Here is a 22,248-nt window from a genome sequence, read left to right on the forward strand (position 1 = left end):
GGTTTAATTATAAAGTGCCTCCTCAGACCCTAAGAATGTCACATCATATATAGCATATCAACATATGTACTGTATTGCTTTCTAAAATAATTTTTTTAATCTAAATAACAGAACATACCATGCCTAAGGGTTTTAAATAAGGGACTGTATCCTTACATAAGGCCAGGTGGTTATTAAAAAGAAACCAGGGGGCCTCCTGGTGGCTCCATTGGTTGAGCATTAGGGTTCATGAGTTGGAGCCCCATATCAGGCTTGCTGCTGTTAGTACAGAGCCCGCTAAGATCCTCTGTCCCTCCTTTCTCTGCCCCTCCCCTGCTCACACCCTCTCTCTCAAAAATTATTAATAATAATAAATTTTAAAAATTAAAAGAAACCAGCTCCCTGGACCTCCTCATCGACCAAAAAGAAAAAGATTGGCTATGTATTGCCACCAAAAGAACTGAATTATAAGGTCCCCCTATAATCCTAGTAGTCTAGATTCATATGAGGCACGTCTTTTTCAAGAAGTGAGAATGATGGTTATTGCCAGCATGCACATGAAGAATTGATTTAATCTTTCACATGTCTTATAACTGATATCAGAAAGACAAAAACAACTTCAACAGTATTATCTAGCATGTTATAAATTTAACTACATGGTTAATTGTAACAGATCTGGCTACGCCCTACACTGATATACCTTTAAGTGTCTATAATTCAATAAATGTTAAAAATGTAAATGTTACATCTGTAATGGGTGGGTGGGGGGACAATTAGCTTTACTACAAAAAAAAAAAAGGAATTTTGGAAATTAATCCAAACCATTAGTTTTGAGTATCCAAAAGGTCGGTAAAAACTATGCATAACAGTATCACTTAGTGAATTTTTATAAACTATTAGTCCAGCATTGTGCAGAACAAAAGTGACATTGCTTTTTTTTTTAAGTAATCCAATTACTCTGAGTAAATACACCATGTTATTTCATTACCTTCAGCCTAATATCCTACACAGCTGATATAGCCCAAGTTTCTAGGAATATATTGCCAAATCTTAATTCTGTAATTATAATAAAAAAAAACAGGTAATTCAAATACCTAATTTGTTTAAAAACAAATACTTGAAATTCAATGATCCCTCAGTAGTCATAATATTTCGCAAATATTAATACATCAAACAAAAGATGTATTTTCACTTAATAAGATCCAATGAAGCTTAAGATTTAATGCTGGGTTTAAAATAATGCATTTAAGATTACACTGAAGAGTGAAAACACGTTTTAATTAGTAGTAACAAGTAAGTATGGTATTTAAACCTAAGCCTCTTTTTCACCACTGTTTAAGTGATCTAAAAGAAATTAGTGATGAGAGGTCAAAGAATACCAAGTATCCATCAATCGAAGAATGGATATGGGGCGCCTGGGTGGCTCAGTTGGTTGAGCAACCGACTTCGGCTCAGGTCATATCTCGCAGTTTGTGAGTTTGAGCCCTGCGTTGGGCTCTGTGCTGACAGCTCAGAGCCTGGAGCCTCCTTCAGATTCTGTGTCTCCCCCTCTCTCTGCCCCTCCCCTGCTCATCCTCTGTCTCTCTCTCTCTCTCTCTCAATAATAAACGTTAAAAAAAAAACTTAAAAAAATAGAAGAATTGATAAAGATGTGGTGTACATACACACACACACACACAATATATATGTATGTATGTATATATACTTATACACAATGGAATATTACTCAGCCATAAAAGAATGAAATCTTGCCATTTGCAACAGCATGGATGGACCTAGAGGGTAGTATACTAAGTGAAATAAGTCAGAGAAAGACAAATACCATATAATTTCATTCCTGTGTACTCTAAAAAACAAAACAAATGAAGAACCAAAAAACAGACTCTAAACTACAAAGAACAAACTGGTAGGTGCCAGAAGGGAGGGAGGTGGGTAGAGTTGGGTGAAATAAAGGGAATTAAGAGGTACAAACTTCCAGTTATAAAATAAACAACTCATGGAGATGAGAAGTGCAGCACAGGGAATATAGTCAATAATATTGTAATAATGTTGTATGGTGACAGATGGTGAGTAATCATGGTGACCAATGAGGAAATGTATAGAATTATTCAATCAATATGTTCTACACCTGAAACTAATACAGCATTGTATGTTAATTATACTTCAATAAAAATAAATAAAAAAGAATAATTCAATTTGATTAAACTATGGAGAATGAGATTTAATAATTAATCATTTTTTGCTTCACTTGGCATGTGGTTCCATAATTATGAAGGGTACGGAGTTTCTTAGAAATGAGTTTTAATTGTAAGAACTTCAACTTTGATTTCTATTAAACAGTATAATACTATAAAGTATTTTATTAAATAACCTCCCCTAAGCTATAAGACTACTTTTTAACTTTTTCTTTAATGTTTATTTATTTTTGAGAGAGACAGAGTGCGGGCCAGGGAGAGAAGGAGACACAGAATCTAAAGCAGGCTCCAGGCTCTGAGCTGTTGCAGGGCTCAAACTCGCAGACCATGAGATCATGAGCTGAGCCGAAGTCGCATGCTTAACCTACTGAACCACCCAGGCACCCTTATAAGACTACTTTTTAAAAGGCTATATATGTGGATGTGTTTTGTAAACTGTAAAGCACTACAGTTACGTGTCAGTTTTACCACCATGACCTTGAGATAGAAGCATGCAGAAATGTCGAGTTGTTTGGAGACATCAAACTGGAAAGAAGTAGGGCTTGAAACAGATATTTGGCAGGGCACCTGGGTGGCTCAGTCAAGTATCCGACTCTTGATTTCAGTTCAGGTCATGATTTTGCGGTTCATGGGGTCTAGCCCCATTTCAGACTCTGCATTGACAGCATGGAGCCTGCTTAGGATTCTCTCTCCCGCTCTCTCTCTGCCCCTCCCCTGCTTGTGCATGCTCTTGCAGTCGCTCTCTCTCTCTCTTCCTCAAAATAAATAAATTTAAAAAATATAGGTGTGTTTGGCAATCCTAAATTTAGATGCAATAACTGAAATTTGAATAGAATTTCCAAAGAGTAACTGATTATCCCAATATCATGGAATACACTGCTTTCCACACAGCAGGTACTCAATAAATGTTAATTAAATAACTAACATTAAAAAATAATAATAAACCTCTTATATTGTTATGGTTAAACATTCTTTTTTATTTTTAATTTTTTAACATTTATTTAGTTTTGAGAGACAGAGAAAGCGCATGAGTAGAGGAGGGGCAGAGAGAGAAGGAGACACAGAATACGAAACAGGCTCCAGGCCCTGAGCTGTCAGCACAGAGCCCGACGTGGGGCCCAAACACACGAACTGTGAGATCATGACCTGAGCTGAAGTCGGATGCTCACTCAACTGAGCCACCCAGGCTCCCCATGATGGTTAAACATTCTTTAGTCACTTCTACTTTTGTAGAATGAGTTTATTATTATTTTTTAAATATATAACACCATGGAAACTATGCAGGGCAAAGTACAACCGCCTTGATTCCTCTAGACACATCGGTGTTTAATTTACCCTAAAAGAACCACTATTATGAACCATTCAGAGTCATGAAAATACCCAGAAATCTCCTTTAAAGTCTCCTCAAATGTCTCAGCATCTAATCAAATAATCTCTGCCTCTACTACAATCAACATTCACTTTCTTTTATACAAGTGAATAATTTCCTACACTAATTCCAAAAATTGATACAGCACCATCTTCTACCATTTTCCTTTGTAATACTTATACTCTATTTCAGCTACCATAAGGGTTAGACTATTATTAACTAGCATTGGTTCTTAACCAATACTTATATCATCACTTTTGTTAGGCATTCCAAATCCCAAGTAACTAATTAAAAATGAAATTCTCAGAACAAAACCCATTTGTTACATGACTACTTCAGGTTTTTGTTGTTCTGTTTTTGGTTTGGTAAAACTTATTTTCTAATCATGAAAACAGGAAGACTATTAGTAAAATATGATTAAACTGCTACTTAGAAATCAATGCCGGGGCGCCTGGGTGGCTCGGTCGGTTAGGCGTCCGACTTCGGCTCAGGTCACGATCTCGAGGTCCGTGGGTTCGCGCCCCGCGTCGGGCTCTGTGCTGACAGCTCGGAGCCTGGAGCCTGTTTCGGATTCTGTGTCTCCCTCTCTCTGTGACCCTCCCCCGTTCATGCTCTGTCTCTCTGTCTCAAAAATAAATAAACGTTAAAAAAAAAAAAAAAAAAAAAAAAAGAAATCAATGCCAAGGTAACATGGAAAAAAATTCTAGATTTCAAAGTGTGGCAGGATCATCGTAGCTGGAGAAGGTGGAATAGATGGTACAGAAATATGAATTCAGACCAGGACAGACCAGGACAATTCAGACCAGGACAGAATCAGACACAGAGAGCTATGTGATAGAAAGAAGCAAAGAGTAATAAAAATATAGTCATAATTTTAGGCATCAGGTTCAAATAGAGCAGCAGTATGGGGCACCTGGGTGGCTCAGTGGGTTAAGCGTCCGACTTCGGCTCAGGTCATGTTCTCGCGGTTCATGAATTGGAGCCCTGAGTCGGGGTCTGGGCTGACAGCTCAGAGCCTGGAGCCTGCTTCAGATTCTGTGTCTCCCTCTCTTTTTGCCCCTCCCCCACTCCTGCTTTGCCTCTTTGTGTCTCTCAAAAATAAATAAAAACATTTTTTAAAAAAGTTAAAAAAAAAAAAAAGAGCAGTAGTATGAGTACTGGGATTGTATCAGCAAAATGTGGGGAACATGCAATTGATTAGTCTCTCTATTCTGTAACTTGGAACTTCAAGAGAGCACATTAAATTGAAAAGCCTAGTCTGAGACAACTCTAATGTTACTTACTACCCTCCCATACTTCTTTTTAATTTCTTATTGCTTACTCCCAATTTATGTGATTTGGTCTGTTTCTTTCTACTTTCTCCAAGCCCTATATCTAACTTAAAGACCATTATCCTTTATCTTACTGGTTTTCTATTCTTTTTGCACTTATATTAACCTTGCTTCCTATAAACCCAATACAACATTATACCCTCCAAAGACTCAGGTACCTCCTCTGAAGTCACAATGGCCTAACATTAGAGTTAAGGATTGAAACATAACCAGATATTGCATTCTTCCCACCCTCCCTGTCCCCCACAATTAAATTATCCTCCAAAGCCCTCATATCTAAATAGATGATTTTCAAAAATGCATTGATTTAGAATGTTTATCATCATTGTTAAAATAGTTGTTGTTAACAGTTGTGAATAGTTGTTAAAATAGTTACTATATAGACGAGCTGAAAACAAGTTCATTTAATAAACTAACTATAAATAACATGAATTTTTAATTAGGTTTGTTAGAATTTTTCTCTTGATAGAATTCATAGTGTCTATGCAGAAGAATATTAGAGTGGACTCTGTGCTCCAGTATAAAAGTATCATTGTGATATAGTACTGAGCATTTTTTAATGCATTTTAACCATATTTAAAGAATATTTTAACTGAATTATTAATTTCTGGATACTATCTCTTTATAAAATATATGTTTTACGCTTCAGAAAATAAAATTATGAAAATTGGGAATATGGTCCCAGATGCTATTTTCAATCAACTAAAAATTAGTATTGTTTTATTATAAGATGATGAAAACTGGCACTTACCTTTGATACTAAATCAATATTAAATCTCCTGCCTTCTTTAATAATTTGTGAGTAAGTAATCCTATTTTTCTTTGGTTGCAGTGTGGTGTCTTCTGTGGTAAGCACATTTTCACTTGTTTCTTCTTCTGAAGCTGACTTCACACAAGTTATATCATCACAATGCTTTCCTTCTTCCCCTGTTGCTTCAACATCATATATTTCTAGGGAACTCTCTAGATCACTGTTTGGAGTTTGTTCTGTGGGCATTTGACAACTCACAGTGCACGACGACTCATCTTCCGAAGGCAGATAGGCAGAATGTTCCCCTTCTGTGGGGTTCACAGATGTCACAGAAGCATGATTTTTCTGCAGTGCACCGGTTTCTTCAACATCTTCATGCAAATCCTGACTAATGAGAAATTATAACAATACACTTTTGCTAATCGTACTGACTCCATTTTTGTATTATTTTAATGGCAATTTTTTATTTCTTTGCCCCATTTATATTATCAAGTTCAGTATACATTTTGCCTTATGTAAACCACACAATAAACACTCATCTGTTAAGGTACCAACACAACATGAAATATAATTGATACTTGAAAAATAGACATAAAGATTTCAGAGTTTAACAGGGCATGTCTCATGTACACTTCTGAGAATTTAAGGCAAACAGGGCAATTATATTTTAGAAACAAATCAAAAGTACTTATGAGCACAGGCTTCAGAATAAACAGCACAAGGTTCAAACCCTGACCCTGTGATTAGATAACTCTGTGAATTCAGAAAAGTTATTATCTTCTCTGACCTTAATTATCCATCTATAATATGGGTGTTATATATGATTGTTTTGAAGATTAATAAATTAATCATCATGGTATCACAAGCAAAAAGTCTGTCACAGTAATAAGATTAATAATAAGATTATTATTTGTTTAATGTTTATTTCTTTTAGAGAGAGAGAGAGAGAGAGAGCAAGCATGAGAGGGGCAGAGAGAGAGGGAGACAAAAAATCTAAAGCAGACTCCAGGCTCTGAGCTGTCAGCACAGAGCCTGATGCGGGGCTTGAACCCATGAACCATGAGATCATGACGTGAGCCAAAGTCGGACACTTAACCAACTGAGCCACCCAGGCACCCCTAAAGATTATTATTTTTATTAGTGATGGTGTGACAGAGCTAGAAAAAGTCTGTCATAAAGTTTAAGTTGGTTTATCACAATGTGGTATCTAAGAGGATCTTTCTGTATTCTTTCCTGCTATATTTTTTGTATTAGTGTCTATTACTCTACTGGAAGTCCCACTTTCAAAGTTACACTACTACTAACATTCTAAGTCCATATTGCCTTCACTGATAAAACTGGCTCCTGTTCAGTCTATCTGCATCATGCATTTCACCTAGAGGGTTTACCTGCCACAGAACCTATACTTCATTGAGTTCCCTGCTACTCAACAATATATAATAGGTCTTGGGAAGTAAACATCTGCTAACCAATTGCTCAAGAACATATATCAGCTCTTCTTTATATGATCTCTAAACCTACCCCATAAAATCTTCCTGCCTCTAACCCAAATCACCCTCTTTATACACAATTTTCTGGTCTCATCTTTTCTGCTTTGACATACCATCTCTAACTCTTAATCTATCAAGTCTAATCTCCATGTTTTGGCTCATATTATTTGTTTTTCCTGGGCTATTCATCTTACTCCCCATAACATGGTAATTCTCCCATTCTCAAAAATAATCACATATTTTAATAATCTGTTATAAAAAATTTAAATATTTCCAAAAATCTTCCTTAAACCAACCATATATATCATTCTAATTACTCCATGCCCCACAATACATACAATGCAGTTTACCTTGCATTTATTTATCAGTTCTTTTTACCAGTCCTTTGGTTGTCCAGTATATGCTTTACCTTCTGAAGTAGACTTTAACTCCCCTCAGGGAAAACCCTAACATGTCTTCTTATGTGTCCCTCACAACACCTACTGACTGCTCTATAGACATGCTATCTAATAAATGCTTGATGAATAAATGGTTTCTCATTGCCTACACACACACACACACACACACACACACACACACTTAAATATGAAACTTACTGAATTTGTCGAAAATAAAAGATATGAGGCCAGGAAAAGCAATAAATTATAACTCAAAAGCCTAAGTAAATTTAATAAAATGTCTTATTAAAATTAATACAATAAACACTATACTAAAAAAGGTACAATGAAAGAACATTAACTTAAATATTAAGAAATAAAATGTTGAGGAGAAGAGCTAATATGGCGGCATAGTAGGACCCCAGGCTGATCTTATCAAACACAACTAGATAACTATCAAATCATTCTGAATACCCAAGAAATCAACCTGAGGACTGACACAACTAGAAGGGGAGAAGAGGCCACATAGAGGAAGGTAGGAAGTACAGAGCCATGGTTTGGGAAGTGAAAGATCTCTGGTGCTATGGTGTGTGAGGCAGGGGGGGTGGGCAGGGAGGAAGCCCTGGTCTCAGAGAAAGGCAAAGAGAGATAGGAGCGTACAGGGGAACACACAAGGAGAACACTTCCCTAAAGCCACTGGCTGGGGCCTTAGAAGTCTACTGTTAGGCTGGGATAGAGCCCTTAGAGAGTACTGCCCTACTCCTGGAGAGAAGACAGGCAAACAAACCCAGTGGTGGTGGGGCAGATGGCATGGAAACAGACATTTGAAGAACTGAGACATACAGGGGAGAGATTATTCGCTCTGCTTGGAAAACATCCCTGAGATGTGAGAGGTAGCATTCACAGAGACACCTTTCCAGGGACAAAGGAACCTGCCTTGTCATTTCCCTCCCCAACTCCACAGCATAAAAGTCTCGCCACCTGTCTAGGGCACCTCTGCCCCACACTGTTTGCCTAAGCAGCTTGCTCCAAGTCCCATACCCCTTGACTCCAGCACTGCTACCCTTCTCTCCCTCAGTCCCAGTGCAATGGGACCCTTCCCAAGAAGACCCGCACAGGCCCCTACATACACCACTTCCCTAAAGACTGGAGTTTTTAAAGTCAGGAGGCTTGGCTGGGATAGACCCAGAAGGGCACTGTGTTGCTACTGGAGAGAAGACAGGCAAACAACCTGGGAGCAGGCAGCTTGAAAACAACTATCCAAAAGAATCCAATATGGCGGGGAAGTAGGCGGTCCCGAAGTTACATCATCCCTCAAACACAGCAGTGTTGAGGCCAGAGGACTTAGAATTCCAAGAGCCAGGGCTGCAGAGTGACAGGGATGTCTCCAGGGGCCCACGGGGACAACCTGGCAGGCCATAGGTGCGTGATTGCAAACTGGGAAAGATAAAACGGGTGGCGTAGGCACGGAGGGGATGGATCCCCTTCTGTGAAGAAACAAAAGTAAAAGAAAGAGGCTGTAGAAGTGTAAGATAGTATTTGGACAACAAAAAACCACACACCATGAATCGGAAAAAAAACAGAGAAAGATCCAATCTCTAACTGCGGGGCTTTCTCTGGACTGGGGCCAGCTCCCCTGTTCGACCACCTGGGAAGGAGGAGAGCCAGCCACGGGCTCAGTAACTAGCTCAGAGATGCAGTCCACATGGGAGAAAACAACCCCCTCCCTTGAGTGCTGTGGGAAGAAGGTATATACCTCTCCAAGGACAAAGATCCCTACCTGCACCCGCCAGCTAGAGACCTTTTATTGGCGGGGCGGAGCGCCACTTCCCTTGTACCAGGGAGAGCGGAGCGGGATTAAGATGTCAGGGTTTGAATCCCAGATGAGCACCAGGGAGGCAAAAGAAACTGTGTAGAACGGGCGGGGAGAACAGCCTGCTGTTCTGAGAGGTTTCTCCCTGAGACCAGGAACACGACAGGGATGTCTACTCTCACTACTGTTGCTTAACATAGTGTTGGAAGTCCTAGCGTCACAAATCAAACAACAAAATGAAATAAAAGGCATCCAAATTGGCAAATAATAAGTCAAACTTTCACTTTTTGCAGATGACATGATACTCTACATGGAAAACCCAACAGACTCCACCAAAAAGCTGCTAGAACTCATACATGAATTCAGCAAGGTTGGAGGATACAAAAGCAACGTAGAGACATTGACTGCATTTCTATATACCAATAATGAAACAACAGAAAGAGAAATCAAGAAATCAATCCCATTTACAATTGCACCAAGAACCATAAAATACCTAGGAATAAACCTAACCAAAGATGTAAAAGATGTATATGCTGAAAACTAAAGAAAACTTACGAAAGAAATTGAACAAGACACAAAGAAATGGAAAAACATTCCATGTTCATAGATTAGAAGAATAAATATTGTTAAAATGTCAATACTACCCAAAGCAATCTACACATTCAATGCAATCCCAATCAAAATTGCACCAGCATTCTTCTCAAAGCTAGAACAAACAATCCTAAAATTTGTACAGAACCACAAAAGACCTTGAATAGCCAGGGTAATGTTGAAAAAGAAAACCAAAGCCAGAGGGATCACAATCCCAGACTTTAGCATCTACTACAAAGCTGTAATCATCAAGACAGCAGGGTATTGGCACAAAAACAGACACATAGACCAATGGAATAGAATAGAGAACCCAGAATTGGCACTACAAATGTATGGCCAACTAATTTTCGACAAAGCAGGAAAGAGTATCCAATGCAAAAAAGATAGTCTCTTTAGCATATGGTGCTGGGAGAACTGGACAGCAACATGCAGAAGAATGAAACTAGACATTTTCTTACACCATAAATAATAATAAAGTCAAAATGGATGAAAGACCTAAATGTGAGACAGGAAACTATCAAAACCCTAGAGGAGAAAACAGGCAACAACCTCTTTGACCTCAACTGCAGCCATTTCTTGCTCGACACACCTCCAAAGGCAAGGGAATCAAAAGTAAAAATGAACTATTGGGACCTCATCAAGATAAAAAAGCTTCTGCACTGCAAAGGAAAACAATCAACAAAAATAAAAAGCAACTGACGGAATGGGAAAAGATATTTGCAAATGACGTATTGGATAAAGGGTTAGCATCAAAAATCTATAAAGAACTTACCAAACTCAACACCTGAAAAACAAATAATGCAGTAAAGAAATGGGCAGAAGACATAAATGGACACTTTTCCAAAGAAGGCATCCAGACAGCCAACAGACATATGAAAAGTTGCTCAACGTCACTCATCATCAGGGAAATACAAATCAAAACCACACTGAGATACCAGCTAACCCCAGTCAGAGTGGCTAAAATTAACAACTCAGGAAACAACAGATGCTGGCAAGGATGTTGAGAAATGGGAACCCTGTTGCACTGTTAGTAGGAATGCAAACTGGTGCAGCCCCTCTGGAAAACAGTGTGGAGATTCCTCAAAAAATTAACAATAGAACTACCCTACAACCCAGCAATAGCACTGCTAGGAATTTATCCAAAGGATACAGGAGTGCCGATACATAGGGGCACATGTACCCCAATGTTCATAACAGCACTTTCAATAATACCCAAATTATGTAAAGAGCTTAAATGTCCATTAACTGATGAATGGATAAAGAAGATGAGGTTTATATATACAATGAAATGAGAAAGAATGAAATCCTGCCATTTGCAGCAACGTGGATGGAACTGGAGGGTATTATGCTAAGTGAAATAAGTCAGTCAGAAAAAGACAGATATCATATGTTTTCACTCATATGTGGAACTTGAGAAACTTAACAGAAGACCATGGGTAAAGAGAAGGGGGAGAAATAGTTACAAACAGAGAGGGAGGGAGGCAAACCATAAGAGATTCTTAAATACAGAGAAAAAACTGAGGGTTGATGGAGGGGAGCGGGGGAGAGAGGAAAGGGGCATTGAGGAGAGCACTTGTTGGGATGAGCACTGGGTATTGTATGTAAGTGATGAATCACAGGAATCTACCCCCAAAACCAAGAACACAGTGTATACATTGTATGTTAGCCAACTTGACAATAAATTATATTAAAAAAAAAAAAAGAAGAAGAAAAGAAAACAACTATCCAAAGAATTCCTGGGACACACAGGAGGGAAACTATTCTCTCTTCTCAAACTCCTTCCCTAAGGACAACAAGCACTGAGACCCCTCTCCAGGGACAGAGGAGCTGCATGGTGCCATTTTCCTCCTCGACTCCTGAGCATAAACATAGAAATGCCTGATGTAAACACCACAATGTAAACCACCTACAATGGCTGCCTAACTTGCTTACACCAGGTCCAACACCTCTGAACTGTGTACCTACTGCTCTTCTAGGTCATGTTTGACTCAGACCCAGGGTGGTGGGGCCCTTCCCCAGAAGACCAGCAGAAACCAGTCCACATCAAGGGACAAGAGAGTTCTGCAAAGCTTCACTTCTACTGGAAGTAGTATCAGGTCTCACTGAACAAGCAGACCACAGAGCACATTTAGTTGAAACTTGCCACACACAGGCCAAGGAATAAATACTGCCCAATGCAGGCAAGGAGAGCCTCTGCAGACTACCGGTCTGAAGGATAGAGCAGCCAAAACAAGCAGTAGATTGCACACAGCACACACCAGAGATACTCCCTAAAGCACCAGGCCTGGGACACTATATGACTTCTTCATAAAGCCATTACTCTCAGGAGCAGGGAACATAACAGGTTTTCTAACACAGAGAAGACGACAGAGCCTTAGACAAAAAATCATCCCAAATGAAACAACAAGGTCACAGACAGAGATCTCAGTGAAAAAAAAACATAGTAATATGCATGATATAGTATTAAAGCAACAATCATCACTGAGCTTGAGAAAAGAATGGAAGACTTCAGGGAGACCCTTACCACAGAAATAAAGGAGTTAAAAAACAATCAGAAGGAAATGTAAAATGTAATAACAGAGATTCAAAACAGACTGAATGCAATGACACACAGAAGCAGCACAGGAACAAATCAGCGATACAGAAGATTAAATAATGGACAGATATGAACAAAAGAGAGAAAGAAGAATTCTGGATCACAAGAATAGACTTAGGGAACTCAGTGACTACATCAAACACAATACAGTAACATTTGTATTATATAAGTCTCAGAAGAAAAGAAAGAAAAGGGGGCAGAAAATTTATTTCAGGAAACAATAGCTGAAAACTTCCCTAATCTGGGGAAGGAAACAGATATCTATATCCCGAAGGTAGCACAGAGAACTCTAATCAAAATCAACTAAAGCAATCCAACACCAAGCCATATGGTAATTAAGTTTGCAAAATATAGATATAAACAAACAAACAAACAGAACAGAAAGTGGCAAGACAAAAAAGAAGTAGCTAATTTACAAGGGAGGACCCATAAGACTACCTGCAGATCTGTCCACAGAAACTTGGCAAGCCAGAAGGGGCTGACATGATAAATTAAACATGATTAATGGGGAAAATATACAGCCAAGAATACTCTATCCAGTAAGGCTAGCATTCAGAATAGGAGAAATAAACACTTGCCCAGAAAAACAAAACCAGAAGCAATCTGTGACCACTAAACCATCCCTAAAAAAATAATAAAGGAAACTCTTTGACTGGAAAGGAAAACCAAAAGTGACAAAGACAAGCAAGATACAGAGAAAATCTCCAGAAATAACAAAACAAGTAATAAAATGGCAATAAATACATATCTATCAATAATTCCTCTGAATGTAAATGGACAAAATGCTCCAATCAAGCGACATATAGTGTCAGAATGGATAAGAAGAGACATATAGTGTCAGAATAGATAAGAAAACAAGACCCATCTAAATGCTGCCTATAAGAGACTCATTGTAGACCTAAAGACACCTGCAGATTGAAAGGGAGGGGATAGAGAAATCTTTATCATGCAAATGTCATCAAAACAAAGCCATGATGGCAATACTTAGGTAAACTAGACTTTAAAGACTGTAACAAGAAATGAAGGTCACTGTATCATAATAAAGGAGACTATCCAACAAAAAGATCTAACAATCGTAAATATTTATGCCTCCCACATGAAGGAACCCAAAGGTATAAAACAATTAATAACAAACATAAATAGAACTAATGAATAATACTACAATGATAGTAGGGTACTTTAACATCCCATTTCATCCTAAAGCAGAATACACATTCTTTTGAGGTACACATGGAACACTCTCCAGAATAGATCAAATACTAGGTCACAAATCAGGCCTCAACAAGTACAAAATAACTGAGATCCTACCATGCATTTCTTCTGACCACAAGGCTGATATTTGAAGTCAATCACAGGAAAAAACTTGCAAAGACCACAAATACATGGAAGTTAAACAACATGCTACTGAAGAATGAATGGGTCAACCATGAAGTAAAACAAGGAATTAAAACAAAATAAAACAAAACACTGAATCAAATAAAACCAAGACAGTCCATAACCTTTGGAATGCAACAAAAGTGGTCCTGCAGGGGAAGTATATAGCAATATAGGCTTACCTCAAGAAGCAAGACAAATCTCAAATAAATCACCTAACCCTACACCTAAAGGAGCTACAAAAAGAACAGGCAAAGCCTAATGCCAGCAGAAGAAAGGAAATAATAGAAGAGCAGAAAGAAATGATAAGAAAACTAAAAAAATTCAGAACAGATCAAGAAACCAGGAGCTGGTTCTTTGAAAAACATAAATAAAATTGATAGCCCCCTAGCTAGACTTATCAAAAAGAGAAAGGACCCAAATAAAATCACAAATGGGAAAAGAGGTTTAACAACCAACACCACATAAATACAAACAATTATCTCAGAACATTATGAAAAACTATATGCCAACAAATTGGGCAAACTGGAAGAAAATTTATGAATTCCTAGAAATATATAAATGTCAAAAACTGAAACAGGAACAAATAGAAAACTTGAATGAAGTGATAACCAGCAAAGAAATTCATTTAGTAATCAAAAATCTCCTATAAACAAAAGTGCAGGATCAAACGGCTTCACCGGGAATTCTATAGAACATTTAAGAGGAGTTAAGACCCTATTCTTCTCAAACTATTCCAAAAAGTAAAAATGGAAGGAAAACTTCCAAATTGATTCTATGAGGCCAGCATTAACTTGATTCCAAAACCAGACAGAGACAAAACAGAGAAGTACAAGACAATATCCCTGATGAACATGGATGGAAAAATTCTCAACAAAATACTACCATATTGAATCCAACAGTACATCAAAACAATCATTTACCATGATCAAGTGGGATTTATCTGGGATGCAAGGATGGTTCAATATTCAAAAATCAATCAATGTGATACACTACATTAATAAAAGAAAGGATAAGAACCATATGATCCTTTGAAAAGATGCAGAAAAAGCATTTGACAGAGTACAACATATATTCATGATAAAAGCCTTCAACAAGGTAGAGTTAGATGGGACATACATCAACATAATGAAGGCCATATTTGAAAAAACCCACACCTAATATCATCCTCAATGGGGAAAAACTGAGAACTTTACCTCTATGGTCAGGGACAAGACAGGGAGGTCCACTCTCACCACTGTTATTTAGCACAGTGCTGGAATTTCAGTCCTGAACAATGAGGCAACAAAAAGAAATAAAAGGCATCCAAATAGGTAAGGAAGAAATCAAACTTTCACTATTTGCAGATGACACCTTACTCTACACAGAAAATGTAAAAGACTCTACCAAAAAATTGCTAGAAGTGATACTTGAATTCAGTCAAGTCACAGGATACAAAATTAATGTACAGAAATTTATTGTGTTTCTATACACAAATGATGAAGAAACAGAAAGAGAAATTAAGGAATCAATCCCATTTACAATTGCACCAAAAAACCATAAGATACCAAGGAATAAACCTAACCAAAGAGGTTAAAGATCTGCAATCTGAAACCTATAAAACACTAATGAAAGAAGTTGAAGATGACACAAAGAAATGGAAAAAACATTCCATGTTCATGGATTGGACAAACAAATATTGTTAAAATGTCTATACTACCCAATGCAATCTACACATTTAATGCACTCTCTATTAAAATACTATCAATATTTTTCACAGAGCTAGAACAGTCCTAAAATTTGTATTGAACTACACAAAGTCCCTGAATAATCAAAGCATTTGAAAAACAAAAGCAAAGCAGAAGGCATCATAATTCTGGACATCAAGTTGTATTACAAAACTGTAGTCATCAAGACAGTATAGTACTGGCACAAAAACAGATACATAGATCAATGGAATAGAATAGGGGTTCCTGTGGGTGGCTCAGTTGGATAGGTGTCTTCAGGTCATGATCTCACAGTTTGTGGGTTTGAGCCCTGCGTCAGGCTCTGTGCTGATGGCTTGGAGCCTGGATCTTGCTTCGGATTCGGTGTTTCCCTCTCTCTCTCTCTCTGTCCCTCTACTGTTCGTACTCTGTCTCTCTCTCTCAAAAATAAATAAGCATTTAAAAAAATTTTTTAAAAATCAATAGAACAGAATAGAAAATCCATATATGATCCCACAACTATATGGTCACTTAATCTTCAACAATGCAAGAAAGAATATCCAGTGTATAAAAGACAGTCTCTTCAACAAATGGTGTTGGGAAAACTGGACAGCAACATGTGGAAGAAGGAAACTGGACAAGTTTCTTACACTATACACAAAAATAAAGTCAAAATGGATGAAAGACCTAAATGTGAGACAGGAAACCATTAAAATCCTAGAGGAGAACACAGGGAACAATCAACCATATGGTTGTCAACCATATGGTTTGACATCAACCATAACAACTTCTTACTAGATATGTCTCCTGACACAAGGGAAACAACTGCCAAAATAAACTATTGGGACTTCATCAAAATCAAGACCTGCTGCACAATGAAGGGAACAATCAAAAAAACTGAAAGGCAACCTACAGAATGGGAGGTGATATTTGCAAATGACATATCTGAAGAAGGATTAGTATCCTAAATCTATGAATATCTTATAAAACTCAACACCCAAGAAATAATCCAGTTAAGAAATGGGAAGAAATGAACATTTTTTTTTCCAAAGACACACAAATGGCCCAACATGGAAAGATACTCAACAACACACATTACTACGGAAATACAAATCAAAACCACAATGAGATACCACCTCACACCTGTCAGAAAGGATAAATTTTTTTTTATTATATGAAATTTATTGTCAAATTAGTTTCCATACAACACCCAGTGCTCATCCCAAAAGATGCCCTCTTCAATGCCCATCACCTACTCTCCCCCCCCCACCCCCCATCAACCCTCAGTTTGTTCTGTTTTTAAGAGTCTCTTATGCTTTGGCTCTCTCTCCCACTCTAACCTCTTTTTTTCTTTTTTTTTTCCTTCCCCTCCCCCATGGGTTTCTGTTAAGTTTCTCAGGATCCACATAAGAGTGAAAATATATGGTATCTGTCTTTCTCTGTATGACTTATTTCACTTAGCATAACACTCTCCAGTTCCATCCACGTTGCTACAAAGGGCCATATTTCATGCTTTCTCATTGCCACGTAGTACTCCATTGTGTATATAAACCACAATTTGTTTATCCATTCATCAGTTGATGGACATTTAGGCTTTTTCCACAATTTGGCTATTGTTGAGAGTGCTGCTATAAACATTGGGGTACAAGTGTCCCCATGCATCAGCACTCCTGTATCCCTTGGGTAAATTCCTAGCAGTGTTACTGCTGGGTCATAGGGTAGGTCTATTTTTAACTTTTTGAGGAAACTCCACACTGTTTTCCAGAGCGGCTGTACCAGTTTTCATTCCCACCAACAGTGCAAGAGAGTTCCTGTTTCTCCACATCCTCTCCAGCATCTATAGTCTCCTGATTTGTTCATTTTGGCCACTCTGACTGGCATGAGGTGATATCTGAGTGTGGTTTTGATTTGTATTTCCCTGATGAGGAGCGACGTTGAGCATCTTTTCATGTGCCTGTTGGCCATCTGGATGTCCAGAAAGGATAAAATTAAGAACACAAGAAACAACAGGTGCTGGTGAAGATGTGGAGAAAGGGGAATCATCTTACATTGTTTATGGAATGGAAACTGGTGAAGCCACTCTGGAACAGTATGGAGGTTCCTCAAAATGTTAAAAATAGAACTACAATATGATCTACCTATTGTACTACTAGCTATTTACCCAAAGAATACAAAAATATTATTTTGAGGGGATACATGCCCCTTGACATATATAGCAGTATTATCAAGAATAGCAAATTTTGTATAGAGCCCCAAAGTCCATTGACAAATGAATCGGAAAAGAAGATGTGGTATCTATCCACACACACACACACACACACACACACAAACACACACACACACACACACAGGAATACTACTCAGTCATAAAAAAAAGAATGAAATCTTGCCCTTGGCAACAATGTGAATAGAACTCGAGGGTGTTATATTAAGCAAAATAAGTTAGACAAAAACAAATACCGTATGATTTTGCTCATATGTGAAATTTAAGAAAGAAAACAAACGGACCTAGAAAGGGAAAAAAGAGGAGAAAACCAGGAAACAGACTCTTAACTATAGAAAACAAACTGATGGTTACCAGAAGGGAGGTGGGTGAGAAGGATGGGTTAAATAGGTGATGGAGATTAAGAGAGCACTTGTTGTATGTAAGTGTTGAATCACTAAATTCTACACCTGAAACTAATATTACACTCTATATTAAGTAACTGGAGTTAAATAAAAGCTTGGGGAAAAAATATAGAGTATTTATAGTCCCCTCCCCAAAAGAAATAAAATGCCAGGATCTTTACCATTATAATACAACAATTTTAATTTATATAATGAAATAAGCCTTGATATTATTCATGTTCTAATCATACCTTTTAGATCTAGGAAAGTTTAGTGAGAAAAGTTCTAGACCTAGATGCATGAATTAGCAGATATTACGCAACTCACTTAATCTCTCAAATTGCTCATCTGTAAAATGGGAGTCAGTCCACCTTTCTTAACTTTCATGAGGCTGCTGTAACATAAATGAGCTAACATATATGGAAAATATTTTATAAAATCTAAAAGACTAATCAAACATGAAATACTTATCAAATATAAGATACTGCTACACTTCACACAGGTCAAGAGACAACTCAAAATACACATACCTAGGTTTTTGAGATCACACATTGAAAGCTCTGTGGCCATAACCCCACAATATCGTTGCCATTAGTGACATTAAAATTGAAGAATAATACGACATGTGATTTGTGTATTTTCTATAGAACTGTTCATGCTCTACATTCAATCTATTTTAAACCAAATAAACCAAAGTGTATTTCATGAGGGAACTAACGTGACAACTTTCAGTAAAAGTTCCACACCTACAGATTAAACTATGAAATAACATGACAATCAATTATACAGATAAGACAAAATAAGGCAACTTCTGATTACAGACCTTGACGATGACACTGTGGAAACAGCATAGCAAACTGATCTTGTCAATGGCTCTCTATTACATTTTGAGTAAAGGGGTTTTCTACAGTGAATGAAATGTATTAATGCTGAACAATCTGGAAGATACGACAAAATACTTAAAGGTGTAAGTATAAAGAAAGAAATTCTTTGTGAATTTATCCTACATCCATAAATTTGTAAGTTTTAGTGTTCTCAACATCATTTTGTGAAATCCCTCGCACTATGGAAATCATATGCAATAAAAACACAATAGTGTCCTTACTCTCAATTAACAATATTTTTGGACTTCTGCTAAAGTTGAATTTAATTCCTAACTAGAAGTTACAAAGACACCAGAAAATTTCCAAAATTCCACTTAATGCACCAATAAGCAAAATTCTGTTAATCAAAAAGAACTTATTGTTCCTCAAATTTAAAGCTTTATATTGTGGTTCGAAAAAAAAAAAAAAATTAAAAAGGATAATTCAACCTTTTGAAGAAAACTCCAGAATAAATTAATAACTCAAATTTATAAGTATTTAAAAGTTATAAGAACACCTTTGCCAGTTGTAAATGAATGTGGCTGGATTATAAACTCTCAATGCAAACTATGAATGCAAAATGCTATTATGATTTTAACATATAGAGGAGAAAAAATCTGCCTTAGTTCTTATAAAACTGTTCAACATCAAAAAAGACTGCAGATATGAAATCCAATGTCATTTATAAAATGTACAGCTTGTTGCAAAACTTTTAATTCTTTTACTTAGTTGTATGTGCTTTGTTCTAAGACCAATCATTTCTGATTTGAACAGTATATGTTAAACTGCTACTACCCAGCTGGTTATTCTTACAAATAATTGTTTAACAGTTACTAATAAAACTTACAAAAATCACACTATCCAAAAGTCATTGTTCCAGAAACTAGCACTTTAAAAAGCCACTATATTCAATTTTGAATTGCTACAATAAAATATATTGGTAGATACATTTCCCTACTCTTACCAACTTCAAATGTTAACACATATTGTAGAATATAGCTGAAATATCAACTTCTTGCAACATTTCTTCAGGAATAAAATTTCATAAAATGATGATGTATAGCAAGTAATACTGGTTGTATCCTCAGCAACCAATTAGTCTCTTCCTCCCTGTCAAAAGAGCCATAATTCTGTTCCAATATCAGGAAGAAGGTGCCCAGAACTAGGGAAAGGATCATGGCTGATTAAAGACAACTATACCAATTTACAGCCCTATGCTGGTGATTGAATTAGAAGTGAGCTGGTTATCTAGTTTTAGCCAATGAAACAAAGCAGAGTGTACTGGGGGCTCTTGATGAAGACTCTCTAGTGTAATAATAATAATACTTATGTCAGAAAAACTCTCCTCCGTCCCACAATGATTAGATCTTTTTACTGCATGAAAACCTGTTTAGAATTGTGGCAACCATTTTGTAACTCAATACAGAAAGCTAAGAGAAGGGCAGAGCAGCTACGCCAAAGCTATGATGTGATTAAGATGCTCAATTAGTGAGAAAACCTTCAAAAACAACCACAAAACAAGTAACAAAATGGCGATAAATACATATCTATCAATAATCACTTTGGAGGTAAATGAAATAAATGCTCCAATCAAAAGACATCGGGTAACAGATAAAAAAACAAGACCCATCTATATGCTGCCTACAAGACTCATTTACATGCACACTGAAAGTGAGGGGATGGAGAAACATTTAATATGCAAATGAATGTCAAAAGAAAGACAGGATAGCAATACTTATATTGGACAAGATAGACATTAAAACAAAGACTACAACAAGAGACAAAGGACACCATATAATTATAAAAAAGATAATCTAACAAAGGGATAATAACAATTGTAAATGTTTCTGCACCCAACAAAAAGCACCCAAATACATAAAACAGTTAATAACAACCGTAAAGAAACTAATTGATGATAATACAATACTAGCAGGGGATTTTAACAAGCCACTTACATTGATGGACAGATTATCTAAACAGAAAGTCAACAAGGAAATGATGGCTTTGAATGACACACTAGACCAAATGGATTATACAGATATATTCATAACATTCCATCTTAAAACAGCAGAATACACATTCATTCATTTATTCATTCATTTAATCTTAGAGCACCATCAGGGAGAGGGGCAGAGGGAGAGAGAGAATCTCAAGCAGCCTCCACACTCAGCACGTAGCCCAATGCAGGGTTTGATCCCATGACACAGGAATCATGACCTGAGCTGAAATCAAGAGTCAGACGCTCAACTGACTGAGCCACCCAGGTGTCCCTACACATTATTTTAAAGTGCACATGAAACATTCTCGAAAACAGATCACATATTAGGCCACAAAACAAATCTTAACAAATTCAAAAAGACTGAAGTCATATCATGTACCCCTTCTGACCACAACACTATGAAACTAGAAATTAACCAAAAGACAAAAAATTGAAACACCACAAATATCTGGAGGTTAAACAACATGCTCCTAAACAATAAATGGGTCAACCAGGAAATTAAAGAAGAAGTAAAAATAAATAAATAAATGGAAACAAATGAAAATCAAGCCACAATGGTCCAAAACCTTTGTGATGCAGCAAAAGCAATTCTAAGAGGGAAGTATATAGCAATACAGGTCTACCTCCAGACGAAAGAAAACTCTCAAATAAGAACCAGGAGAAGATACTTTGAAAAAATTAATAAAATTCATAAACCTCTAGCCAGACTTATCAAAAAGAAAAGAGAAAGGACCCAAATTAGTAAAAATTACAAATGAGAGAGGAGATATAACAACCAATACCACACAAATACAAACTGTAAGAGAATATTCTAAATCATGACATGCCAACAAATTGAAAAATCTACAGTGGAAAAATTCCTACAAACATATAACCTACCAAAACTGAAGAAGAAGTAAAATATTTGACCAGACCAATTACCACAATGAAATTCAATCAGTAATCAAAAAACTCACAACAAATAAAAGTACATGGCTAGATGGCTTCACAGGTGAATTCTATCAAACACTTAAAGAAGAGTTAACACCTATTCTTCTGAAAGTATTCTAAAAAACAGAAGAGGAAGTAAAACTTCCAAATTCATTCTTTGAGGACAGTATCACCCTGATACCAAAACCAGATAAAAACACCACAAAAAAAGAGAACTTCAAGTCAACATCTCTGATAAACATAGTTGCAAAACTCCTTGAACCAAACCATATCCAACAATACATTTAAAAAATCATAC

At 37.0% G+C, this 22,248-nt stretch overlaps 1 protein-coding gene across 2 annotated transcripts in view; it reads right to left on the reverse strand.

Moving 5' to 3' along the window:
- The window catches only part of CHM (CHM Rab escort protein), a 227,591-nt gene that overhangs the window by 136,912 nt on the left and 68,431 nt on the right, over positions 1 to 22,248 (reverse strand). Inside the window, exons 5-6 of one of the 2 annotated variants that reach the window (XM_042974113.1) lie at positions 18,982 to 19,062; positions 5,626 to 6,013 (exon numbers count right to left, since the gene is read on the reverse strand). In XM_042974113.1, the coding sequence (XP_042830047.1) occupies positions 5,626 to 6,013; positions 18,982 to 19,062 (469 nt within the window). The remainder of the gene's footprint in view (positions 1 to 5,625; positions 6,014 to 18,981; positions 19,063 to 22,248) is intronic. The other variant, XM_007093297.3, reaches the window with a different exon arrangement.

This window comes from Panthera tigris, chromosome X (genome assembly GCF_018350195.1).
Source record: "Panthera tigris isolate Pti1 chromosome X, P.tigris_Pti1_mat1.1, whole genome shotgun sequence".
Lineage (NCBI taxonomy): Eukaryota > Metazoa > Chordata > Mammalia > Carnivora > Felidae > Panthera > Panthera tigris.